Source organism: Ochotona princeps, chromosome 14, assembly GCF_030435755.1.
Source record: "Ochotona princeps isolate mOchPri1 chromosome 14, mOchPri1.hap1, whole genome shotgun sequence".
Lineage (NCBI taxonomy): Eukaryota > Metazoa > Chordata > Mammalia > Lagomorpha > Ochotonidae > Ochotona > Ochotona princeps.
In genome coordinates this window covers 33247765-33271401 of record NC_080845.1, presented here as the reverse complement: position 1 = coordinate 33271401, position 23637 = coordinate 33247765, and the positions used below count along the sequence as shown (strand labels likewise).

Here is a 23637-nt window from a genome sequence, read left to right as displayed (position 1 = left end):
GATGAGCCTGTGGGACAGATTCCATGAGATCTGTGGTTTTTGTACAACCAGCACCTTTCCTCCTTTTGGTCATAGAATAGTCCCAAGTTTGCTTTGAAGATTTGCTCTTCTCCCACAGAATGCCATCTTTGTTGGATTGTTCAGCAAAATATCCTACCTGCTCTGCCCAGAAAGCAGGCATGGGCTGTAGGCTCTTTGAATGCTGTCCTTTTGTCTTTTTGTTGCTTTATTTCCCAAGATTTTCATCTAATGTCACGTGCAGCTGCTGCAACAGCTACTGTCCATATCCCACCCACAGCCCCTCACCTGTCACCCTTCCTGTGCCAACCTGCAGCTGCCATTTGTACCCTGGAAAGCCCAGGGACAATCCCACAGTGTGTACAGTACAGGTAGCACTGGGAGCAGGTGACTGTGTGTGATTTTGCTGTTCATCTGCAGGGGTGTGAACTCACATCATTCTCCACAGGCCCTGGAGTGGCAGGCAAATGTGTCCCCCAGTAACCTCCACAGGCTCTGCTTACCCCAAGCACTGCAGGCTGCTCTGTGATGCATCAAAGCCTTGTTCCTAACTCCCCCTGCTATCCTCCTTTCCAGGACCTCCATGAGACACTGGGATAGGAAGACTGTTCACGTCACTATTTCTAAAATTGTCCGGACTGTAGCATTTTATAAAAACTTGCTCCATTGTTCCTCAGCTCTACCACATGTGAACCACCAACTCCTGGAGCAGAGGGGTGCAGGATTCACTTATCTCTATAATCCCAGGAGCCAGCCACAGTGATCGGTGCCCCAGATCCCAAGAAGGGCTCAGTGCTTGACTATTAGGGCAGGTGCCTCCATGGATGAACAGCTGCAGTCCATTCCCATTGCTGAGTCCTTCGGAATTAGAGCTCAAATGAGTAAATGAAATCTCTCCCCTTTGAGAAGGTAAGCTATGCCCCCCTCCTTCTGTCCCCATGCTGGTAGACCTGCAATCCCTGGACCAGGAAGAATGGGCACCATAACTAAGACCTGGAATCAGGTGCCTGGAGAACCCTGAACAGTAGGACAGTATGGAGCTGGCTGGGTCCCAAGACAGAGGCCTGCACATGGGCTGTCACATGGGGAGACTGGGCAGGTGGGGAGACTGCAGGCTAGAGGAAGGGTGGAGCAGGATGTGAACTGAGGGCCAGGGAAGGTGGTCCATAGGCAAGCTGACATATTTGCCGTGTCATCTGGCAGGCTCACAGCCTACTTGGGCTCAGCTAACTCATTATTAACCAAACAAGGCCCCTGCCTTCTCCGCCCTTCCCGGGGACTTGTGATTCAGACTAATGGATCCAGTGCTAGCGTCATCAAGGTGTGGCTGTACTTCAGGAGAAGTTGGGCTTGATCCAAATCTGAGCAGATGGTGCAAAGGCAGCTGGGTGAGGTTAGGGAGTGCCACTCGGTAAGCATGCACTTCCAGGTCCTCACTCAGACCTGGACATAACACGGAGGAATCACCCAACTTCTCTCTGTTCTTCAACCCAGTTTCAGGGTCTATCTGTTCTAATTGTAAGGATCCTGGCACACACCTTGGTGCCCAGGGGTAGTTTAGGCCTTGGCCTCTGCTCAGGCACCTCTGTTAAGGTCACAGCAGCTGGGCCCAGCACAATTACTCAGTTGGCTAATCCTCCCCTGCAGGCACCAGAATCCCATATTGGTACCAATTCGTGTTCTAGCTACTCCACTTACTATCCAGCTCCCTGTTTATGACCTGGGAAAGCAGTTGAGGACAGCCCAAAGCCTTAGAACCCTGCACCTACGTGGAAGACCTGGAAGAGCCTCCTGGTTCCTGGCTTTGGGTGAGCTCAGCTCCAGCTGTTGAGGCTACTTGGGGAGTGAACCAGAGAACCCTCTGCTGCTCATTCTCTCCCTAAATCTGCCTTTCCAATAAAGATAAATTTTTTAAAAATCACAGCAGTGACATAACTTCATCTCACACAGTGCTCTGCTGGGCCACCATGACTGCTGTTCTTAGAGTCAGAATGGTGATGGTATGTTTTGGTGAGCCCATTACTCAGATGGAAGAACATGTGCAGACTCAAAGAAGGAACACAGAAATGGGTCACTTGGCTGGAACCTAAGTAAGGCCCGTCTCTCCCTTGTTCATTGTACTGTAGCTATAAAGGGGTCCTGGGCATGAGAATTCCATACTTACACCTCCCCTCAGGTCTTTACACAGGCAGGTCTTCAGTTGGCAGGCTCTTTCCCCACACATTACTATCAAACAGCAGTAGCCTCCCCTTTGTCACACTATTCCCTTCTACATAGCACACCATGTGATTATAATTTTTTGCAGTCTGTCAACTCCCAACTAATTGTAAGCTCCTGAAGATAGGGACTTTGGGGCCTGGCAGTGTGGTCTAGTGGCTAAAGTCCTCACCTTGAACACTCTGGGATCCCATATGGGTGCTGGTTCTAATCCCTGCAGCTCTGTTTCCTATCCAGCCCCTTGCTTGTGGCCTGGGAAAGCAGTCAAGGACGGCCCAAAGCCTTGGGACCCTGCACCCATGTGGGGAACCTGGAAAAGGCTCCTGGCTTTGGGTGGGCGCAGCACCGGCCATTTCGGTCACTTGGGAAGTGAGTCCTCAGACAGAAGCTCTTCTTCTCTGTCCGCCCCACCTGTATGTCTGACTTGGCAATGAAAATAAATAAATCTTTATTTATTTATAGGGACTTTCTGGGACTGGCTTGGTGGTGCAGCAAACTAATCCTCCACCCTGTGGCACAGGCATATGAATTTGTGTCCCAACTCCTCCATTTTGCATACAGCTCTCTGTTTATGGTCTGGGAAAGCGGCAGAGGATGGTTCAAATCCCTGGGCCCCTGTATCAATGTAGGAGATCAGAAACAGCTCCTGGCTCCCAGGTTCAGATTGGTTCAGCTCTGGCAATTGCAGGCATTTGGGGGAGTGAATCAATGATTGGGAAATCTCTCTCCTCTCTCTCGCTCTCTTTCTCTGTAGAATCTGCCTTTCAAACAAAAACAAATCTTTAAACGGATTTTTTTCTGTCTCATGGTGCTAGAACAGAGCATAGAATACAGTGGGCATTTAGTAAGCAGTTGTCCAATGGATGAACAATTCCAGACTGCTTCGCTCTTGGCTCCCAGTGCTTCTCTGTATCCCAGACGTCAGAGAATAGGGAGAGTGGAGAAACTGGCTCGGCCTGGAGGGAGGAAGCCTGGGCCCTTTATCAGAGACCCATCAAGATGTTCTGGCCCAGGCAAGGCTGCCAGGATGTCTGGTGTGTGCCAGGGGTTCTCTTGGGCCCTCATGGCATTCCAGGATCTTGGGGGCATTGGTGAGGATGGCCACTGCCTGCCCTTAAGGGCCTTTTCCCCAAAGCCAGCACCCCCTCTGTCCTTGAACCACCATCCTCTGTCTCCTCTAAGATGTGACATTTGAGAGGTATTGAGCACCTATTGTATGCCAGGCTCATAACTGGACTCCAAAGTGATGAAAGCCAGTAAGATACTATCTTATTTCCTAGAGAGCTTCCAGCTTGGTTGGCAAGGTAGATAAGCCAACACCACCTGGGCATAGCGAGACAGCTAGAGGAGGCAGAGGGGAAGCAGGGCAAAGGAGTTGGGAGGGCAGTAATGACTGTGCCCAACTTGGGGAAGGACGTGTAGGGGAGGCTTCAGGAGAGGGAATGATTGGACTGGAATGAGGTAGGGGTTGGAGATGGGAAACAGCATGGTCAGAAGAGAGAACAAATTATTCAGTGGGTTCAACAGACTGACGTGCAGGTCTGGGGTGGGGCAGGTGAAGGCAGAGCTGGAAAGGTGGGCTGTAGTCAGAGGGCCTTGATGCCAGGCTAAGGAGCTGGGGCTCACCTGTGGGCAGTGAGCAGCACAACAGCTTTGGGGCAGGGGTGAATTGGTAGCATTTGTCCACTCAGGTGCTTGCTTGCCCTGGCTGCAATGCACATGGTGTGTTGGAGTGGCAGGTGGAGAGACCAGAATGTGTTTTAGGTTAGGAAACTTTTAAGGTGGCTAGCTTCAAGGTGGCCAGGATGAAGGAATGGTGGTGGGTTCCGAGGGGAGAAAGGGTTCAAGAGCTACACAGAAAGCAGATCAGCACACTCAACAGCAAGGCAAACAGGCTGAAGGATCCATTCTTGGGTTCCTGTGTTAGAAGTTAGAGGGACCTGGGGTAGGGGAGCAAAGGCCAAGGCTGACCCAACATCCGCCGACCATCTCAGGCTAATCCCAGGCACCTCCCCAACTCCCTGCCTTCAGCTTATACCCCTAGATTCCCTGGTCTTCAATGGGGCCAGCCTCCTTCCTGCCTTAGGGCCCTCATACATTCTGCCCTAACACTCAACCTGCCCTGCACATCCATCCTTTGGCACTCCTATGGATGCATCTCTCATTCGTGGGATGGATCCCTGAAGGCGATGACACAGTTCTGCTCAGTCACAAAATCCATGAAACCACATCCAGGGAATATGTCTGAGTGGAGCTTGGCCCTTAGCTGCTTGTTTAACCTCGTGGAAGAGGCCCAGTGCAATGGCTCAGTGGCTAAATCCTTACCACGCAAGTGCCATGATCCCATATGAGTACCAACTCTTGTCCCGGCTACTCCACTTCCTATCCAGCTCCCTGCTTGCTGCCTGAGAAAGCAGTAGAGGATGGCCCAAGCCCCTGAGACACTGCACCTGCCTGGGAGACCCAGAAGAGGTTCCTAGCTCCTGGTTTCAAACTGTCTTAGCTCTGGCCATTGCAGCCATTTGAGGAGTGAACCAGCAGATGGAAGATCTTTCTACACTTGATCTTAGCCAAAAGGCCGAGAAGCAATTGGAAGATCTTTCTACCTGTCTCTCCTCCCCATAAACCTGATCTGCTTTTCCAAAATAAATAAATAAATCTTTAAAAAAAAAAGACCTTATTGAAGAACAAGCTGCACTGTGAGTCGATGAATGGGCTGTATGTGGATGCACTGACATCCTTAGTGGTACTGTCCAGGAGCAGTTGGAAACGAGTTAACCTCAAACTTCGGTGGAATGACAGGTGCAACAGGGGGGATCTAGGAGTTGGCTGTCTCAGGGAGGGCTGCTCAGCAGCTGCCTTCAATTTTACTGTTCTTGGGAGGATGCAGGATCCCTGGCAGCAGCTGCAACCAGCACCAGCAATTCCCGCACACTGATGATGGGGGTGGAAGGCAGGAGCCAACAGCCTCTGCTTCCCTCTGCCCCTTCCTTACTCTAACTTGGGACACTGGCAGATAGATCGAGGGATCCAATGAGAAATGAAGAAAGAGAGCCAGGAGCTCCATCACCTGCAAGGGTGGGAGGCAGGCAAGGGCTGGACCTGTTCAGCCTGGGCATGTTTGCACAGGTGCAGGAACCCAGAAGCAAAACTGGGAAGCCCTTCCTCACAAGGAATCTCAGGGAAGGACTCTGTGCCCCAAGTCACCCAACCATGAGACTGGTAGGCAGTAAGCTCCCCATCACTAGTGGCTGAATGGCTTCTTGGAGCAGGGATGGGCTGTGTAGGAAGAAAGATGGCAGATGGTGTCTAGATGCCCTAACTGCAGTTCCCCTCCCATTAGGAGATGATGTTTTTCTTTAGAACAGGAAATTATCCTTAAATATTTGCCCTGCCTGATTAAGCCACGGAAGAGCTGCCACCTGCCTTGGGGCATAGATGGACTGGGTAAGAGTGAAGGTTCTGAATGGTGACGGGAGGCTGTACTGTCAAGCTTGGCCCCAGACTCCTGGCGACCTTGGGCAGTGTTCAGTTGCAGGAGTGAGGCCTCTAGGAGTGTGTAGATGTGACTGGCTAGTTCCTCCACCCAAAGGAGCTGTTTATGGATAGAAATCCCTTTCTGAACAGCAATGGGGGTTGTGGCACAGCATGGCAAGCTGCTGCCGGGAACATCCACATCCTGAATGGGAGCACTGGCTTCATCCTGATTGGAAGTCTCCACTTTCAGTCAAGCTTCCTGCTAATGCATCCTGGGAATCAGACAGCAGGAGATGATGATCCAAGTGCTTGCGACCCTGTGAATCCCATGGGAGACCCAGGTGCAGTTCATGACTCCTGGCTTCAGCTAGGCTCAACCCTGGTTGCTCTGGGCATCTGGGGAGAGAACTAGCAAATGGAAGATCTCTTTCTCTCACTTGTTCACTCTCACTGTCTCTTGCTCTTTCAAGATGACAAAAAAATTTTTTTACTATCAATATGTTGTAGTATCCTTATAGCTTATCCAAGGTTTGAAATTTTAAACTGAATAAGAGTTTTCTTTTTTTTCCAAAGATTTATTTGTTTTCATTGAAAAGTCAGATATACAGGAAGACAAGAGAGAGAGGAAGATCTTCCATCTGTTGATTCACTCCCCAAGTGGCTGCAACGGCTGGAGCTGCGCCGATCCGAAGCTAGGAGCCATGAGCCTCTTCCAGGTCTCTCACATGGGTGCAGGGTCCCAAGGCTTTATGCCGTCCTCGACTGCTTTCTCAGGCCACAAGCAGGGAGTTGGATGGAAAGAAGGGCCACCGGAATTAGAACTAGTGCCCATATAGAATCCCAGTACATGCAAGGCGAGGACTTTTTAGCCACTAGGCTACTGTGCCAGGCCCCAAGTCTTCTCTTTTTTTCAAACAAACTCACTAGGGTCAGAATTGTGGTGCAGCAAATTAAGCTGCTGTCTGCCATGCTAGTGGAAGCTGATTAGATTTCCTGCTGTTCTACCTCCAGTTCAATCCCCTGATAACGCACCTGGGAAAGCAGTAGAGACTAGCCTGAGAGCTACTGGGCCCCTATCGACCATATGGGAGAACTGTGCCAAACTCCTGGCTTTGGCCTGGCCTAGCCGCAGCCATTGTAGCTATTTGGTGATGGGAGGTCTCCCAGTGGATGGAAGAATTCTGTCTCTCTGCTTCTCCCACTTTGTCACTCTGCCTTCCTCTGCCTGCTGGACCCACAGCCCTGGCTGTGGATGGCAGTAAGAGCCAGGGCTGAGCCACTCTGAAGCGAGGAGTTTCTTCTGGGTCTCACAGGTGGGTTCAGGGGCCTAAGGATTCGAGCCTTCTTCTACTGCCTTTCCAGGTGCACTAGCAGAGAACTGGATCAGAAACAGAACAGCCAGGACTCAAACCCGTGCCCTCATGGGATGCCAATGCTGCAGGTGGTGATTCAGCCCACCACACCACAGTTTGCCCCAGATAAATAAAATGAATCTATTTTTTTAATGGTACAAGGACTAGCACTGTAGCATAGCAGGGTAAGCCTCTGCCTATGACACTGGAATACCATATGGGTGCCAGTTTATATTCCAGGCGCTTCACTTCTGATCCAGCTTTCTGCTTATGGCCTAGGAAAGAAAGGGAGGATGGTTCAGTCCTTGGGCCCCTGTCCCCTTTTAGAATACCTGGAGGAGGCTCTGGCTTTAGACTGGCTCACCTGTTTGGGGAGTGAACTGGTGGATGGAAGATCTCTATCTCTCCTTCTCTCTGTAAACCTGGTTTTCAAATCTTTTTTTTAAAGGTACAAAAAGATAAGATAAAATGATGTTTTAAAAAGATGGTTGACAGAAAACATTGAGCTTTTAATTTAAATATTTCGGGATGAAGCTAGGTAGTTTTATTTTTTAATTCTCTCCAGGGAATTCTAATGTGCAGCTGGAGGTTAAAATCATTTATCGGAATGAATGAATGAAAATCTATTCAAACATGGCTCTGTTTTTATTTTTATAAATCAGAAATTCTTTGAAATCAGAGAATCAGATTACTCATTTATATACTGCCTTGTATAGAGAGTGTTTTTGACATTATTTTTTCTTAAATGAGATCCTGTCTTGAAACTGCTGATAGGCAAAGAAACACATGATATCGGCAAAGTAGGAAGAAATCTTCCACTGGTTTATTTGTTTAAGGGGCGGAGAAAGAGAGTCAGTATCTGCTGGTTCATCACAGCAGGCGCTGGGCTGAAGCTAAGAGCTGGAAACTCAAGCTGGGTCCCCAGTGTGGGTGGAAGGAGCCCAGGCGCTTGAGCTGTCACCACTGCTTGCTGGGGACCTGCTTTAGCAGGAAGCTGGAATCGGGGCATGTGATACAGGGCACTAGGCCAGAGGCACACCTCCTTTCTTTCAATATATTTCCCTTTGCCATTTTTTTTGTTAATAGTGTCCCTTTCACAGCACCAAAATAATAAATAAAAATAATTGCTTCATTTCTGTTTACAACTCCTTTCTTCCTTTTAAAAAGATTTATTTGTTTATTAGAAAGGCATATTTACAGAGAGGAGAGGCAGAAAGAAAGATCTTCCATCCACTGGTTCACTCCTCAAGTGGCCACGACAGCTGGAGCTGAGCCAATCCGAAACAAGAAGCCAGGAGCCTCGTCCAGGTCTCCCACGTGGCTGTAGGGGGTCCCAAGGTTTTGAACTGTCCTCTGCTGCTTTCCCAGGTCACAAGCAGGGAGCTGGATGGAAAGTGGAGCAGCTGGGACATGAACCAGAGCCCATGTGGGATGCTGGCACTTAAGGGTGGAGGATTAACTTGTTGAGCCACAGCACAGGCCCTACACCCCTTCCTGCTCTCATCACCTCACATCTTCTCCACGGCCACAGAAGAAGACGGCTGAGCTGGAATCATCACCTCCACTTGGTATAGAGATAAACTGGGGCTTGTTTTGTTTTGTTTTGTGGATAATGTTTACATAGTTGATCAGGGTGGAAAGGGTCGAGGATTAGGGGAAAGTGGGTGAGATCATTATCTCCACATTTTCTTTTTCTTCTTCCTGTATCTGGAGGAAGGAGGGACACAGGCGAAAAGCTTTACCCAGGCTTCCAACCACCTCAGTATCCGGGGAGAGGGAACAGCCACCCGATGTCATACCAGGGCCCCCGATGTGGAGCATGCTCCAAGGGTTCTGCTCAAGCGGTTTCATTAGTTCTAAAATGCTGTTGATCTCAACACTCTAAGGATGAGGAAATCCTTTCAAGATCTATTGGCTGACATAGCCCACCTTAGAGTGTCTACTTGCCTAGATATTTGCTGTCAATTCTTGGCCGGGGTAGTTGACCAATATGTTCTGCTCTCCTTCTTCTGTTGTGGTACCAGATGTCCTCTGCAGGCTACAATGGACTGCCATATTATCCTCCAGGTGCATCTGGGTATGCCATCCACTGCTCAATCTGAGCCACTGAGAAGGCCTAGCTCTGACACATGCACTCTATGGTCAGACCACAGATCCGGAAATTCTTCCCATGGTTGGAGTTCTGAGTCCAGCAGTTCAGTTGGGAGAATCTCCAAAGAAACCCAGTCTCAAGTGGTCCCAGACCTGACTCTTGTGTGTGCTTGTGAGTGCAGGGTCTGGCTCTGTCTGTTACCCACTTCAGCCTACACACACACAGGTAGTGGCAATTGCAGGGTCAGTTCTGTCTCTAAACCCATCTCCAATGCAAACCAATGGGGGCTATAGCCCAGCCCAACCCTGCCCACCACACACAGTCCTCACGTACACCAGTGGGAGATGCAGCCTAGCACAGCGACCCCCAGAAACTCCTATCATGCCCTACCCCCAACCCTGGTTCCTGTGCTTGCCAGTATGTGTAGTAGACTGGTCCAGTCTGTCTCATATCCCATTTGGCTCCCTTACATCTCATTGGGCATTGAAGCCTAGCTCAACCCAACCTGCCCCACCATGCAGCCTACACTCATGCCAGCAGGTGCCACCGCCTGTCTAGCCAGGCCCACCCCCAGCCCTGGTTCTCATGTTCACCAGTCAGAATTCAACCCATCAGAGAGGTGCCACAGTTTCCTCACTGGGCCCACTCCCACTCCCAGATCTTGTATTCTCCAGGTGGTTCTGCTGTCTAGCTTGACAGGATTTACCACCATTCCCAGCACTAGCTAGATGATGCTGCAGCAAAGTCCAACCAGTCTGCACCTACTCTGGCTTATGCATGCACCAGTGGGTACAGTTGGTTAGCCAGCCTGGCTCTCTCACTAACCTCGCTCACATGCAGATTAACAGGTGTTGTAGCCTTGTCCAACGTGATCTGCTCCTGATCCCAGCTCTCACACTCACCAGTAGGAGCAGTTGTCCAGTAAAAGAGTCCCTCGCAGCCCCCTATTGGGTTTGCACCCTCCCCCACCAGGTCTCAGGTGTGCTGGTGTGTGCTGCAACCCAGTCTGGCATGACCTGCCTCATCTCGGCATTTGCCAGTAGGTGCTGTAACTTAGCCTGGCCTGGTCTGCACCTGATTCCAGCTCATGCTGGTGGATGCTTGAGCCTAACTCAGGCCATCCAGTCAGCCCCTAGTCCTGGCCCTAATGTGAACTGGCTGGTGTTGCAGCCTGACCTGGCTTGTCTGCATTCTGTCCTGGTTCTCAGATATGCCAGTGGGTACTATGAATTGGCCCATGAGGCCCGGTTTTTAAAAAGTGCTGTTCCTTTTTAAAATATGTTTTTATTTGTTCAAAAGGCAGAGTGGTAGAGGGAGAGATAGAGTCAGAAAGATTTTCCATCTACTGGTTGACTCCCCACAATAGATGGACTAGGTCAGGCTGAGACCAGGAGCCTGGAACTCCTTTTGGGTCTCCCATATGATGACAGGGACCCAAGAACTTGTACCATTTTCCTCTTCTACTGCTTTCCCTGGCACATTAACAGGGAGCTGAGTGGGAAGTGGAACAGCCAGGAATCAACAGATGTGTACATGAAATGCTGCAGCAGGCAGCAATTTAACTCACTAGGCCACAACACTGGCCCCAGATGTTGGTCAGTGGAGGCACAGGCAAAGGAACCCATGGCCCAGCACCCTCCTCTGCCTTCTGCCACCTTGCAGCTGCTACTTTTTGGTTCATTTTTTCTTTTGATTCTGCCTTTTTCTCTTTCTCTTTCCCACTGTCTCTATCTCGATTACTGTTTTCCTAGTTCAGTGTTCCTCTCTTTTGGCTTCAACCCTCAGGCAAGGGTCAGCTTGCAAGTTCTCCGGATGTTTCCCCCTAAGGAAATCCGCCTGCCCCATAGCCTTAGCACCACGTCACCACGTCCCTGCACCCTTTCCGGATGCCTGGGTGCAGGGATTAACTCGGGGTGACGCTCTAGCCTCCAGCTGGCCCCAGATAAGATAAGGGTGGGGATTAGCACTATAAACAGGCCCCCATACAGCCCCTGGCCCATATCCCAGTCAGCTCAGACTGTACCAGCTGGCCCTGGATCAGCATGGCTATCCACCTGGGGTTGGTCACTCTGGCCTTGGCTACTCTCCTTGCTGTGGATGGGGGTGAGTGAACAGAACCTGGATGCTCTGCAGCATATGAGGGTGGTTGAGCATGTGGGATAGGGTCAGAGGCAGAGCATGGAGCCCCCTGGGAGGCCTCAGCTTTCTGCATGTGCTATCATTCTGATAGCATCCCTATCATAGTTGAGAACAGTATGAAATGTGAAGTTACAACCTTGAGTTCCCCTCCTACCTCTAGCCCAGAATTGCCCAAGTCCTCTTCCTTCTTGCGACCTCAGTCCCTCCAGCTGTAAAGTAGGAGGTTGCCCCAAGTTCAAGTTGCACTGAGTGACTATGGGGCTGGAGGCTGGGGAGGTGGAAGGGAATAGGTTGGTCACGGCCCTCAGGGAAAACTGGCAGGTATGTCCACTACAGGCTGCTGACTGCAGGGGGGCGGCTGCAAAGACAGACCTAGCTCAGGGCCTATAAGTTCTCAGTTGGCTCTGACGGGCCATGGTCTGGGATGTGGGCAGGTGGGAGACCTCACTAGAGCTGTACACTACCCCTGGAGTAGTGCCTCCTTGGATTGGGGCATCTCTGTGTCAGATGCTGTTCAAAGCCCTGGAGGCACATCAATGACCCAAATAGAAAAGGTGCCATTCTGATAGAGCTTAAATCCAATGGGGCAGGGAAAAGCAGGGGAGGCCGAAGGGGTACCATGCGTGCTGAACAGGATGCTAGAAGGCATATAAATTGAAGAAAAAAACACGGCTAGGGGGTTGGGCCAGGAGGGGCTGTGATTTTACATCAAATGAGGGCTGTCTGAGAGGCTGATGCTTTTGTTTGGAACTTTATTTGAAAGAACAAGTGACAGTGAGAGGAAAAGATGGAAAGACAGACCAGAGATCTTCCCATGCCAGTCAATACCAGTCCCCACCCCACTGCTCAGGGCGAGCCCAGTGAGATTGTTCATGGCCAGAGGCAATCCCTGCACTAACCTCCTGCACCCTAGCTCCAGGGAACCCACAAATGGGTTCACAGCATGAGTAGTTTTTGGTGTCTGATTTCTCTGGCTCAAACAGGTTCAACCACAAGACTGCGTGCCTCCGTCACTTATTTCTGCTGCTAAGTAGAATATTTTTTTAAAAGTCTTATTTATTTTTATTGGAAAGGCAGATTTACAGAGAAAGAAACAGAGAAAGATCTCCTGTTTTCTGGTTCATTCCCCAAATGGCTGCAACTCCTAGAGCTGAGCCAATCCAAAGCCAAGATCCAGGACCTTCTTCTGGGTCTCCCACATGGTTGCAGGTTCCCTAGGCTTTGGACCATCCTCTATTGCTTTCCCAGGCCACAAACAAGGAGGTGGATGGAAGTGGAGCAGCCAAGACATGAACTGGTGCCCATACGGAATGCCAGGACTTGGAAGGGGAAGATTAGCCAATTGAGCCCAGGCTCAGAGTAGAACCTTCTCGCATGGAAGTGTCAGTTTGTCCATTCTCCTGTCGGAGGCTCTTTGGGTAGTTTCCAGCTTTGGCAATTATGACACAAAAGGGATGGCAGTGTGGTGACAAGGCTAGCTACGCATTTGCATGTCCCATTGCCAAGCTTCAATTGCATGGCTGAGCAACTTAGCCTCAATTCCCAGCTCCCTCTTTGCCTTGGAAATCTCTTGTAATATCATCTCCAGAAAAAGGTGAAGTCACATTGCCTTGCTGCCTCCAGCCATGGGGGGAGCTCTTTGCTGGGGCAACCTCCTTGGTTGCAATTAAGCTCCCCTGTAGAGAAAACCCTGTTTTCTAAGGCAGGCAAACCTGCTATCCTGCTGTAGGGGTGCAAGTGAGGGCTGAGTAGGGCTCCAGGACACATCCTACCCTTCTCCAGCCCTTCCCCTCCATGGTCAGCTTCAGATCAGCTCCAGGAGTTGCAACCATTTGGGGAATGAACCAGAGGATGTGAACCAAGAGTCACATCGCTGCCCTTGGCTCATATCCTCTACCGCACAACTCAGCCAGAGCCAGAGGGGCACAGTGTGTGTGTGTGTGTGTGTGTGTGTGTGTGTGTGTGTGTGTCCTGTTGCGCTGCCGAGCCCCCTTACATATAGAGGGCCCCAGGAAGCAGACTTGGAGTGTGCTGGCAAGTATTCCTGGGAGTAGTGCTCATGAGGAGCGAGGGGGCAGCAGAAGCTGTCAATCCCCCTAGGACCTGTAGAATAGGGTGGCCTTCAATCCCACTACAAATAGAGACAAAGGGGCTAGCCACCCACCACCACAGTACCTCGCTGAACTGGAGCAGTGGGATCTAACAACTGGATCACATCGACTTTCTGTCTGGTGATTGGAATTCTTGCCCTCAGGAATTCCACATTGGGCAGTGGCTAGGCCAGGCATCCGCCAGTCAGACAAGCAGTCTTCAGACCCCTGCACTCAACGCCTACAGCCTACATCAATTGCCTAACCTTGCTTCTTTGTCTTTCAGCGGTGCTAATGTCAGCCAGAAAGCTTGTTTTCCCAAGAATGGTAAGGCTGTCACCTGTGCTCTGGTCTTCTCACTGCAAGAAGTCCTCTCATCCATAGCCAGCACCATGCCATTCCCTCCTCCTGCTTGGACACCTGCCATGGCTCCAAGGTGGCCAGGTAGACTCTGGAGCCTGTACATTCCCCCCAGATTAGCCCCTCTAAGATGACTACACAAGTCTCAGATCTGACTGTCCCCAAGTCTCAGGGATCTCCCCCAGCCTTGCTCCATGAGATCTCAGCAAGACACAATACTTTCTCTGCTTTGCATGTTACAGAGACAGAAAGACAGTGGCTGTGCAGGCTAAAGAAGCGACCCTCATATATGGGAATATGCCAGCCTCTCCCACCACATTTCGTCATCTCTCTCTTCACGCTGAGCACACAAGTGCCAAGTTGTCTGATTTTTCCTGGGGGTTCCTTGGGTCTAGTGGTCCCCAGTGATTACAAGGCATTGGTGTCAGCAAGCTTTAGACCTTCAAGCCATCCCTTCAGGTAGACGAAACAAGGAGACTAAAAGTCACCTTCACCTCCAGAACCCTCAGCATCTTCCCCAGCACTTCTTACCTGGAGCCCAAAAAAAGACATAGTTTATGTTCATTATTCCAATTAACCCCATGTGAACTTTATTTAAAAGGTGTGCACATACACATACACAGAAAGAGGGAAGAGAGACAGAATCTTTCTTCCATTGGTTCACTCCTCAAAGAGGAGCCAAAGATTTGCCATCCTTTGTCAAATGGCTACAACAGCTGCAACGGCTGGAGCTGGGCTGGATCAAACCCAGAAAGCAGGAGATTCCTCCAGGTCTCCCACATGGGTGCAGGGACCACAGCCATCCTCAGCTGCTTCTCCAGGCGCGTAGCAGGAATCTGGATTGGAAGTAAAGCAGCCAGGACTTGAACAAGGGCTCATATGGGGTGCTGACGTCACAGGTTGTGGCTTTACCCATTTCACTACAATGCCAGCCCCTCAAACAACATCTTAACCATTACCCCAAACACCTGCTATATTATGCTATTATTATTTACAGTTTTTACAGATGAGGACCCTGACGGCAGAACGGGAATGGCTCATCCAAGTTTGTACAGCTTGAAAATGGTAGAACTCTGGCCTGCAGAGTCCAAGCCTTGCACTGCACTGCTGTGCCACTTCCCTTATCCTGACCCTGTCCCAAGTTCCAACCCCAGTCTGAACTCAGCTCTGACCCTGGTTTTCAGACCTGGCCTGAAACCTTTTCAGATGGAGTCCCATACTCCGCCCCATTGCTCCAGGGTTCCCACTCTGTGCAGCCTCTCTGCCAAGGGCCTGCAGGGCACATAGACCAGGCTGAGTTTGGGTGCCCTTGGGAAAAAGAGGCACCTCCTGAGAATGGTGGCCCCTCTCTAAGGAACGTGGGACCTAGAGACCAGCAGCCAAGAGCACACACATAGATGTGAGCACAGACACTCCCTTGGACAGCTGGCATCCCAGGACTTACCAGACAAAGGTGCACAATCACACACACACCCATAGCCATAGACACACATGCAGTCATATACACACACACAGCAAACGTGTCAAGGAGCCATGAGTGTTTGATGTTGTGTTTGCTGCACCCACACAAGGGCCTTTTTAAACTCCCTGGGAGTTTAAAATGCAAGTAGAGCCCCCACGTCCCTCTCTACCCTCTCTGATTGTCACCTCATTTCCTTCCTGTCCCCCACAGCCCATCTGTGAGCACATGGTGGAACCTCCAGAATGTCCCCGGACAGCCAGACTCATCTGTGGTACTGACGGGGTCACGTACAACAATGAGTGCCATCTCTGCTTGACCCGGATGTAAGTCCATTCCCTGGGCTTGCTTGGGAGCACCCCATCTCTGGTGCATGCAAGTCTGAAAGCAGCAAAGCTTGGCCTGAAAAGCACTCTCTGACATTACCCCCAGCAGAATGAACATAGATGCGATTCAAAGCAGGCATATGTTTGCAGGCAAAAAGCCAGAAGCTGTGCTGGGGTGGGGGAGGGAGAGCTTGAGTTCTTTTCCTTATTCTTCCCATGAATGACTAAATGACCTCACTTGTCCTTGCATTCCTCTGGCCAATCATGATTGCTTGAGTGCTTACTATGGGAAACTTAGGAATACACCCTAAGTTCTAACAATACTGCTGTCCCCCAAGAGCAGACAGGCAGTCAGAGGAGGAAGCCAGGCAGATGGCCAGCCAGTTAGAGCACAGAAAGCTAAAGGTTGGCTGGGAAAGCTAAAGGTGCTGTGGGAACAGGGAAGGGGAGGGAAGATTGAGCACCTGAGCTCAATTCTGCTGGCTACGTTGGAAGCAGCTGGAAAAAAAAGGACTCAAAATCATTTCGTGTGTAGGAAAGGGAACTTTAAAAAGGCCTAGAGAAGAAAGTTTATGTTTGGGGGAAATATCAAGTTGATCTGCTGGAGTGTAAGGCTTAGGAGAGAACAGAGAGGTGAGCAAGCCAGAACATGACCTTGGTACCTAAGATCACCTATTGGGCCCCAGTTTCTTGGCCAGAAAAGCCCCACTGGAGTTGGCCTGAGGTGGTAGAAGAGAAAGTCCTTGGAAACTGCAAAGCTTCAAACTGATGCCAAAGAAAGTCTGTACTGGAAGAAATATAAGGAGGACTACATTGTCCTAGCTATCCCCTTTAGGTGATACTAGTTAAAGATTCATGGCCGGGAGATACACCGATGAACATTTGACAGGTTCTGGGTATGACTAGGTACAATGGCATTAGGAGAAGGTGGAGGGTTGAGTTCCATGTTGGCTTCTAGCTTGTGGGCTTGGATGCTGGTGATGCTGTGGGCTGACATGGAGATTGGGGTGGAGAGGTCTGTGGCAGATTTAGGAGGTGGTGATATTGGTGGACAGTGGAGGGCAGCCAGGTGGAGATGAATAATCGGCAACTGCATGAACAGTCAAGTCCGAGGACCAGGTTGGAGAGCGGTTTGGCAGCCATCAGCATGCAGTTACAGATGAAGTCTAGGGCAGCTGCAGTCTCCCTGAAGGAGGGTGTTTCCATGGGTCCCCGGGTCTGGCCTGCACCCCTACGTGGGTGGGTGGGCAGGGCTCAGCAGGGTGTCTGCAAGGCCCTGGGTGAGGTCCCTGAAGGCTAATTTATAGCTCCTACGGCTCTGTCTTCTGTGGATTCTAGAATAACCAAACGGGACATCCAGATTGTGAAGGATGGCATTTGCTGACACTGCAGGAGCACCTCGGGCAATGAAGCTTCAGGCTGGAGAGCAGCGGTGGGCATGGAGAGGTGACCTGAAATAAAGCATGCAACTCAGCATGGCAGAGTGGGCCAGTGTCTTGGTGGGGCACCAGGGCAGGGGAATCTTTGATCAGGGCTAGAGGGTTAGTTTTGCACTAAATCTGCTCTACTCTCCAGTCAACCCTCTGGTCCTGCTTATGCCTGTCGCATGTGGCCTTAGAGGTCCCCTTTACCCCTGACCCCAGGGCTCCTATCTGCTCCAGCATAGACTGCCACTCAGCCAGAACCTTGGCAAGATCTACATCCTCTGCTCATGCTGGGGTGTATGGCGCAGCCTCACTACGCCTCTGTAAGGTTCCCACAGCCCTCTGGGCTCTCTCTAGGCTGTCCTGGCAGCATGCGAAGGTACACACATACACACACACACACACACAGACCTCAGGCCATGTACACTGCATAGCTGGACTGTTTTTTCTAATACTGGAAATAGATGTTACCCCAAGGCCCTTCATTACTCCCTCACCCTACACCTTGACCTCCCAGACTGTTCCCTGGGAATCTGTAGATCTCCATGATCCAGCATCCAAGGTTAATTCCAGGATGGAAAGACAATGTCTCTGCTCTTTTGACCAGCACCCACGATGTTGACATAGGATACAACCCAGGTACAGACAGTGCACCTGCACTCACTCAGGGTCCACAGGAGTACTTAGCACTAGTACTGTGGTACATGGCCAATACCCTCTTTTGGCCAAAGTCCATAGGGAGAGCCTCTTGATAAGAGTGCCAGGGAGGGCCCGGCGGCGTGGCCTAGCGGCTAAAGTCCTCGCCTTGAAAGCCCCGGGATCCCATATGGGCGCCGGTTCTAATCCCGGCAGCTCCACTTCCCGTCCAGCTCCCTGCTTGTGACCTGGGAAAGCAGTCGAGGACAGCCCAAGGCTTTGGGACCCTGCACCCGCGTGGGAGACCCAGAAGAGGTTCCTGGTTCCCGGCATCGGATTGGCGCGTACCGGCCCGTTGCGGCTCACTTGGGGAGTGAAACATCGGATGGAAGATCTTCCTCTCTGTCTCTCCTCCTCTCTGTATATCCGGCTTTCCAATAATAATAAAATCTTTAAAAAAAAAAAAAAAAGAGTGCCAGGGAAAGGAGTGGAGAGGGCAGCCACATAGTAGGGCACTTCTATGGATTCAGAGTCCCTGCTCTAAAGGTGGGAAGAAGGAACAGCAGATGTTGTGCAGGAAAGCACACACAACTTGAGAAAATGGTAACAAAGGTAAGAACTGGCATTTCCTGTACCACGGAAGGGCAACACTGAGCAGGAATGTCATTGAGTCACAGGTGGCAGAGACTGGGAGTCATCTTTAAGCCTTTCTCCACTATTGATCAACTCACTTCCTGCATAGTTGCATATCATGTGTGATTCGGTTTGGTCCTAAAATACCGAAAATCCAAAGTAGCACTGGCCCAAATAGATGTTAATCTCTCCTCACACCTAGATGTATGCAGTGACAAATTCACACTCCTCAGGGCTGGCATGAGCTGTTGGGTTCCTTTGCCATTGTCACTGTTGTCCTCAAGTTTCCATCTCTAGGTTGAAGGTAACAGCTCCCATTCCAGCCATTGTGTCTATATTCCAGGCCATGAAAGGTAGGAAGGGGCACCCTGTCTGCCTCTAAAGACACTTCCCATAAGATCATGCAGTCTTCAGAAAGTTCATGGAACATGTGTATTATGGAAAACAATGATGAATTCCAAAAATTTTTTGCACTTTAAATTCCATTTTCCATAAACTTCTACAACTAGCCTTATAATACTGTTTATATTCCATTGGCTCAAACCTAGTCAACGAGTAGGCCAAGCTGGAGCAGTAATTGAAAAAATCAGTCTCTAACTGGCCAGCCATTTGTTAAATTGAAAATTAGGAGTTCACTCATAATAGGACAAAGTAGACACTGGTGACATCTAAAGTTTCTGCTCAGGGCCAGTGTTGTGGGACAGTGAGTTAAGCAGCCTGTGATGACATCCCACATGAGAGCACGAGTTCAAATCCTGGTTGCTCTGCTTTCGACCCAGCTCCCTGTGAATACTTCTGGGAAGGAAGAAGAAGATGATCCAAGTTCTTGGGTTCCTGCCACCCATTGTGGGAGACCAAGATGAAATTTCCAGCTTCTAGCTTTGGCCTGGCCCAATCCTGGCTGTTGTGGCCACCTGAGGAACAAGCCAGCAGATGAAAGATCTCTCCCTCTCTTGCTGATGCTCTGCCTTTCAAATAAATAAATAAACCTTTAAAAACAGTAAGATTGTTCTCTAGGATTTTTAAAATTGCCAACAAGAAAACAGAGGCAGTTCCTCTCTGATAGGAAAGCTGCAAGGTGTGTGACATTGGAGTTGCTGGTTGCCACTTTCCCTACTTCATGGAAGAAAGAATACTGAGAATGTGTGGATATGCAGAAATAGGGAGAATGATTTGGGGCTGTGCTTGCATTCCTGAAGCCCACCTGCTCTTGACCTTCCCAAAACTATGAGAGTAACTTGCCATCTTGCACATCAATTTTCTACCAAATTTCCAATTACTTTGGAATTAGGCTTCTGGTGCTTTCAAGTAAAAGTCCTGACTAGCACGCAAAGGACTTAAGAGGTGACCTGAAGGATTAAGTAGAAATCGCTAACCAATCCACTAGGCAATGTGAGAGAGGTCTCTTTCTGAGGTTGAAGGGCCAGTCTGTGGGAGCACACCTGCAGCAGGTCTGATCCTGTCCCTGGACAGAGGACAACTAAGAAGAGTTGTCTTTTCCTTGCTCCTGGGCAGTCACCCCATGGAGGAGGTCTGTGTGCATGAGCCCTGTGTACACATGAATAGGCACAGGTCCGTCACTGCCCTTAGTGACCAGCAGTGGCCTTAGTGCCCTTAGTGGCCCCCTTTTTGTTTGTTTAAAAGTTTTATTATTATTACTATTATTATTATTATTGATGATCTTTATATAGTTAATCAGGGTGGGAAGGGTTGAGAAGCTGGAGAAAGTGGATGAGATCATTGTCTCTACATTTTCTTTTTCTTGTTCCAGTATCTAGGGGAAAGGGGCAGACAAGGGGAGAAACCACACCCAGCCACCCAACCACCTCAGTACCCAACAATGGAGATCAGCCAATGTCATCCCAGGGTCCCCGGTAAAGAGCTTTTTCTGAGGGTTCTGGCCAAGTGGTTTTGATAGTTCCAAGATGCTGTTGATCTCACCACTCCAAGCATGAGGAAATTCCTCCAAGCTCAAATGGCTGACATAGTCCACCTTAGAGTCTCCATTCACCCAGAAATTCGCTATCGAGTTTTGCTGGAGTAGTTGACCAATTTGTTCTGTTCTCCTTCCTCTGTAAATCAGTGGGTGCTGGAGCCCAGCCCTGCTGGCCACATGATCGGCCCTCACGTACCCCAGGGGGAGCTGCAACCCAATCAGAGCAACCCTCAATAACCTTCACTGGACTGACCCCCAGCTCTGGTTCCTGTGCTTGTGGCCTCTTTTCAACCTTTAAATAAGACAGTGTCCATGGACGATGTGGATTCCAGTGCCAGCAGTTTCTGTGGAAACTTTGGTATTGTTGGATGCATTAGACATCCATTCACTCTCCAATTATCTGCTGCGGGCTTACTATATGTGGGTCAGTGTGCTTGAAACATGGCCATTAAAAACACAGAAGCCCCTTAACCCAAAGAACTCCAGTCTAGTGCTATAGGATAATACAAATAAACCCTCCAACTAGGACACATGCTTCCCAAGAAAAGGTATGGGAAATCAGGAAAGGCCCACTTGGGGGTCTCAGAAGCAGGTGGGTTTCTCCAGGAACAGATGTTTAAGCTCTGAAGCTGAGGCTCCTAGGAAAGGCATGGGGTGGAAGAAGGGTGGTGGCAAGCTGTTCAAGTAGAAGTGGCCTTGGGAACAGGGCTCAGGACAGCTGAGGCCCTGAAGAAAGACCGCAGTGGCTGACAGCAGAGAGCAAACTGGAGAGGGCGCGGAGATGAGACTGGAGAAGTCATGAGCGAAGGACTTTTATCTTTACTCTGACACAAAGTTGCATGGCTGGGGTTACAACCACCAGCTGATCGGAGTGATGGACTGTGGTGGGTACTGTGCTTACTAGTAGTGCATGTAGGAGCCTGGACTGGGAACACCTCAAAGTTCCTTTGGGGATTCCCCTGAACAAAATGGAGGAATCAAAACATTAATCAGGAAAAGATAGAAGATGGAGTAGATCAATCAACCACTTCAGCTCTATGTTTGCAGCGAAAAACTGGACAAGGGGAAACTCTAAGATGGACTATGTCAATCAGTGGACTCTGCACCAGTCTCATCGTACCTGGATTGTTGCTGATGATATGTTGGAGCTTCTAATTGATCGAGGTGAAGCTCTGCTGGCTCTGCCTTCAAACCTGAGAGGGCCTCCCTAAGAGGCCGTTGAACTTGACTGGACAGTGGGATGCTGGACTCTGTATGGTGTGAGCTTGTAATTAGGGAATCCCAACGGAACTTGAGCTGTGGTTATGCATCAAGGTGAAGGAATTCACCATGGGGGAAGGGTTTGGGGTGAAGGGGGGAGAATCCCAGTACCTATGAAATTGTGTCATGTAATACAATGTAATTAATGAATAAATGAATAGGAAAAAAAAAGGAAAAAAAAAAAGAATACATCTGAGTTTGGGGGAGGGTTTGGGGAGGGGTGGGGAGAATCCCAATACCTATGAAACTGTGTAACGTAATACAATGTAATTAATGAATAAATAATAAAAAAAAAAGAATACAAAAAAAAAAGTTGCATGGCTGAGTTACATTTCATGATCATTCAGATCTGTCCTGTTAACAAATTTGAGACAGGGGAAGGGAAGAGAGCAACATGGAGGTAGACGGAGAGAGGGGACAAGAGAATGACATGTGCAACCCACCTGGGTTAAGAGGCAGAGCAGGGCCCGGCGGCGTGGCCTAGCGGCTAAAGTCCTCGCCTTGAAAGCCCCGGGATCCCATATGGGCGCCGGTTCTAATCCCGGCAGCTCCACTTCCCATCCAGCTCCCTGCTTGTGGCCTGGGAAAGCAGTTGAGGACGGCCCAATGCATTGGGACCCTGCGCCCACGTGGGAGACCCGGAGGAGGTTCCGGGTTCCCGGCTTCGGATCGGCGCGCATCGGTCCGTTGCGGCTCACTTGGGGAGTGAATCGTCGGACGGAGGATCTTCCTCTCTGTCTCTCCTCTGTATATATCTGGCTGTAATAAAATGAATAAATCTTTAAAAAAAAAAAAAAAAAAAAAAAAAAGAGGCAGAGCAGTATATGCTCTGTGAGGATTAAATTACCATTTGGGGCCAAAATTGGAATGCAGCAGGTTAGGCTATCGCCAGTGATGTTGACATCCCCCATGAACCCTGGCTAAGCACAGTATGGGCTGCTCCACTTCTGATCCAGCTAAAGGGCCTGGGAAAACAGCTGAAAATGGCCAGAGGGTTTTGGCCCACACCATCTCACAAGGGAGACCTGGATGGATTCAGGCTCCTGGCTTCAGTTAGACCCAGCCTTGGCCATTGCAGCTGTTTGGGGAATAAATCAGAGGATAAAGGATCTCCGTGTCCTATTTCCTCTCTGTATAACTTTGCCTTTCAAATAAAATAAATCTTGCTAAGAGATTGATACACGGAGAACTTAAACGTGTCTAGCATAGTCAGTTCTCATTATATGCAATGGCTTAAAGCCACGCACACACACAAATACAGAGAAAAGCAGGGTCCAGAGTTGTGGCACAGTGAGCTAAGCAATTGCCTGCTACATTGGCATCCCGTAGTAGTGCTGGTTTGCACCCTCGTGGTCCGGTTTCTGACTAACTCCTTGCTGATGTGCCTGAGAAAGCAGAGGAAGATGGCCCAAGTACTTGGACCCCTGCCACCCACAAGGGAGATATAGACGGGGCTTTAGGCTCCTGGCCTTGGCCTGAACCAGCTCCAGCACCTGCAGTCTTTTGGGGATTGAACTGGTGGTTGGAGGATCTGTCTCTTTCTACAGTACTAGTATTCAAATAAATTAACACATCTTTAGAGAGAATTAGGGGCTGGCACAGTGGTATAGCAAGCTAATCCTCTGCCTGTGGCGCTAACATCCCATATGGCCACCAGTTTGAGTCCCAGCTGCTCTACTCCCAATCCAGCTCCCTAATGACCTGGGAAGGCAGCAGAGGATGGCTCAAGGCCTTGGAACCCTACACACCCATTTGGAAGACCTAGGAGTTGTTCCTGGCTCCCAGCTTCTGATTAACACTGCTCTGACTGCCATTTGGGGGAATGAACCAGCAGATGAAAGATCTCTTTCTCTGCCTCTCTTTTTGTAGCCATTTCAAGTAAGATAAATCTTAAAAAAAAAAAAATAGAATTTGTGAACCATTCTGACAAAAATTGGAGGTGGGTTGGACAGGCCCCTGAGCCTTTAGCCTCTGGTCCACCTCTACTCCTACTCCATTGCTGAGGCCTTGCCCACCCAGTCCTAAGTGCCTGAGAACCAGGGAACCCTTCTCTATTGAAGTGGCCCTCAGAGTGACCTGTTATGAGCCTGTCTCCTGGACTCTTTGCCAAACAGTGAAGTGACGTGGGATGTGTGTTTGGCCCTGAGTTAAAGCACTGTTTGGGATGCCTGCAGCCTTCTGTGGTGCCTGGGACAGACTTCAGTTCCACTTACAGTTC

The 23637-nt window shown here is 49.8% G+C and overlaps 1 protein-coding gene across 1 annotated transcript; it reads left to right on the top strand.

The window, feature by feature from the left end:
- Window positions 1-11148: 11148 nt before the first annotated feature.
- SPINK4 (serine peptidase inhibitor Kazal type 4) lies at window positions 11149-17004 on the top strand. Its single transcript, XM_004581219.2, has 4 exons — window positions 11149-11259; window positions 13672-13712; window positions 15418-15530; window positions 16869-17004. Exons 1-4 carry the CDS (start codon window positions 11199-11201, stop codon window positions 16912-16914), a joined length of 261 nt encoding a protein of 86 aa, XP_004581276.1. The 5' UTR covers window positions 11149-11198; the 3' UTR covers window positions 16915-17004.
- Window positions 17005-23637: the final 6633 nt, after the last annotated feature.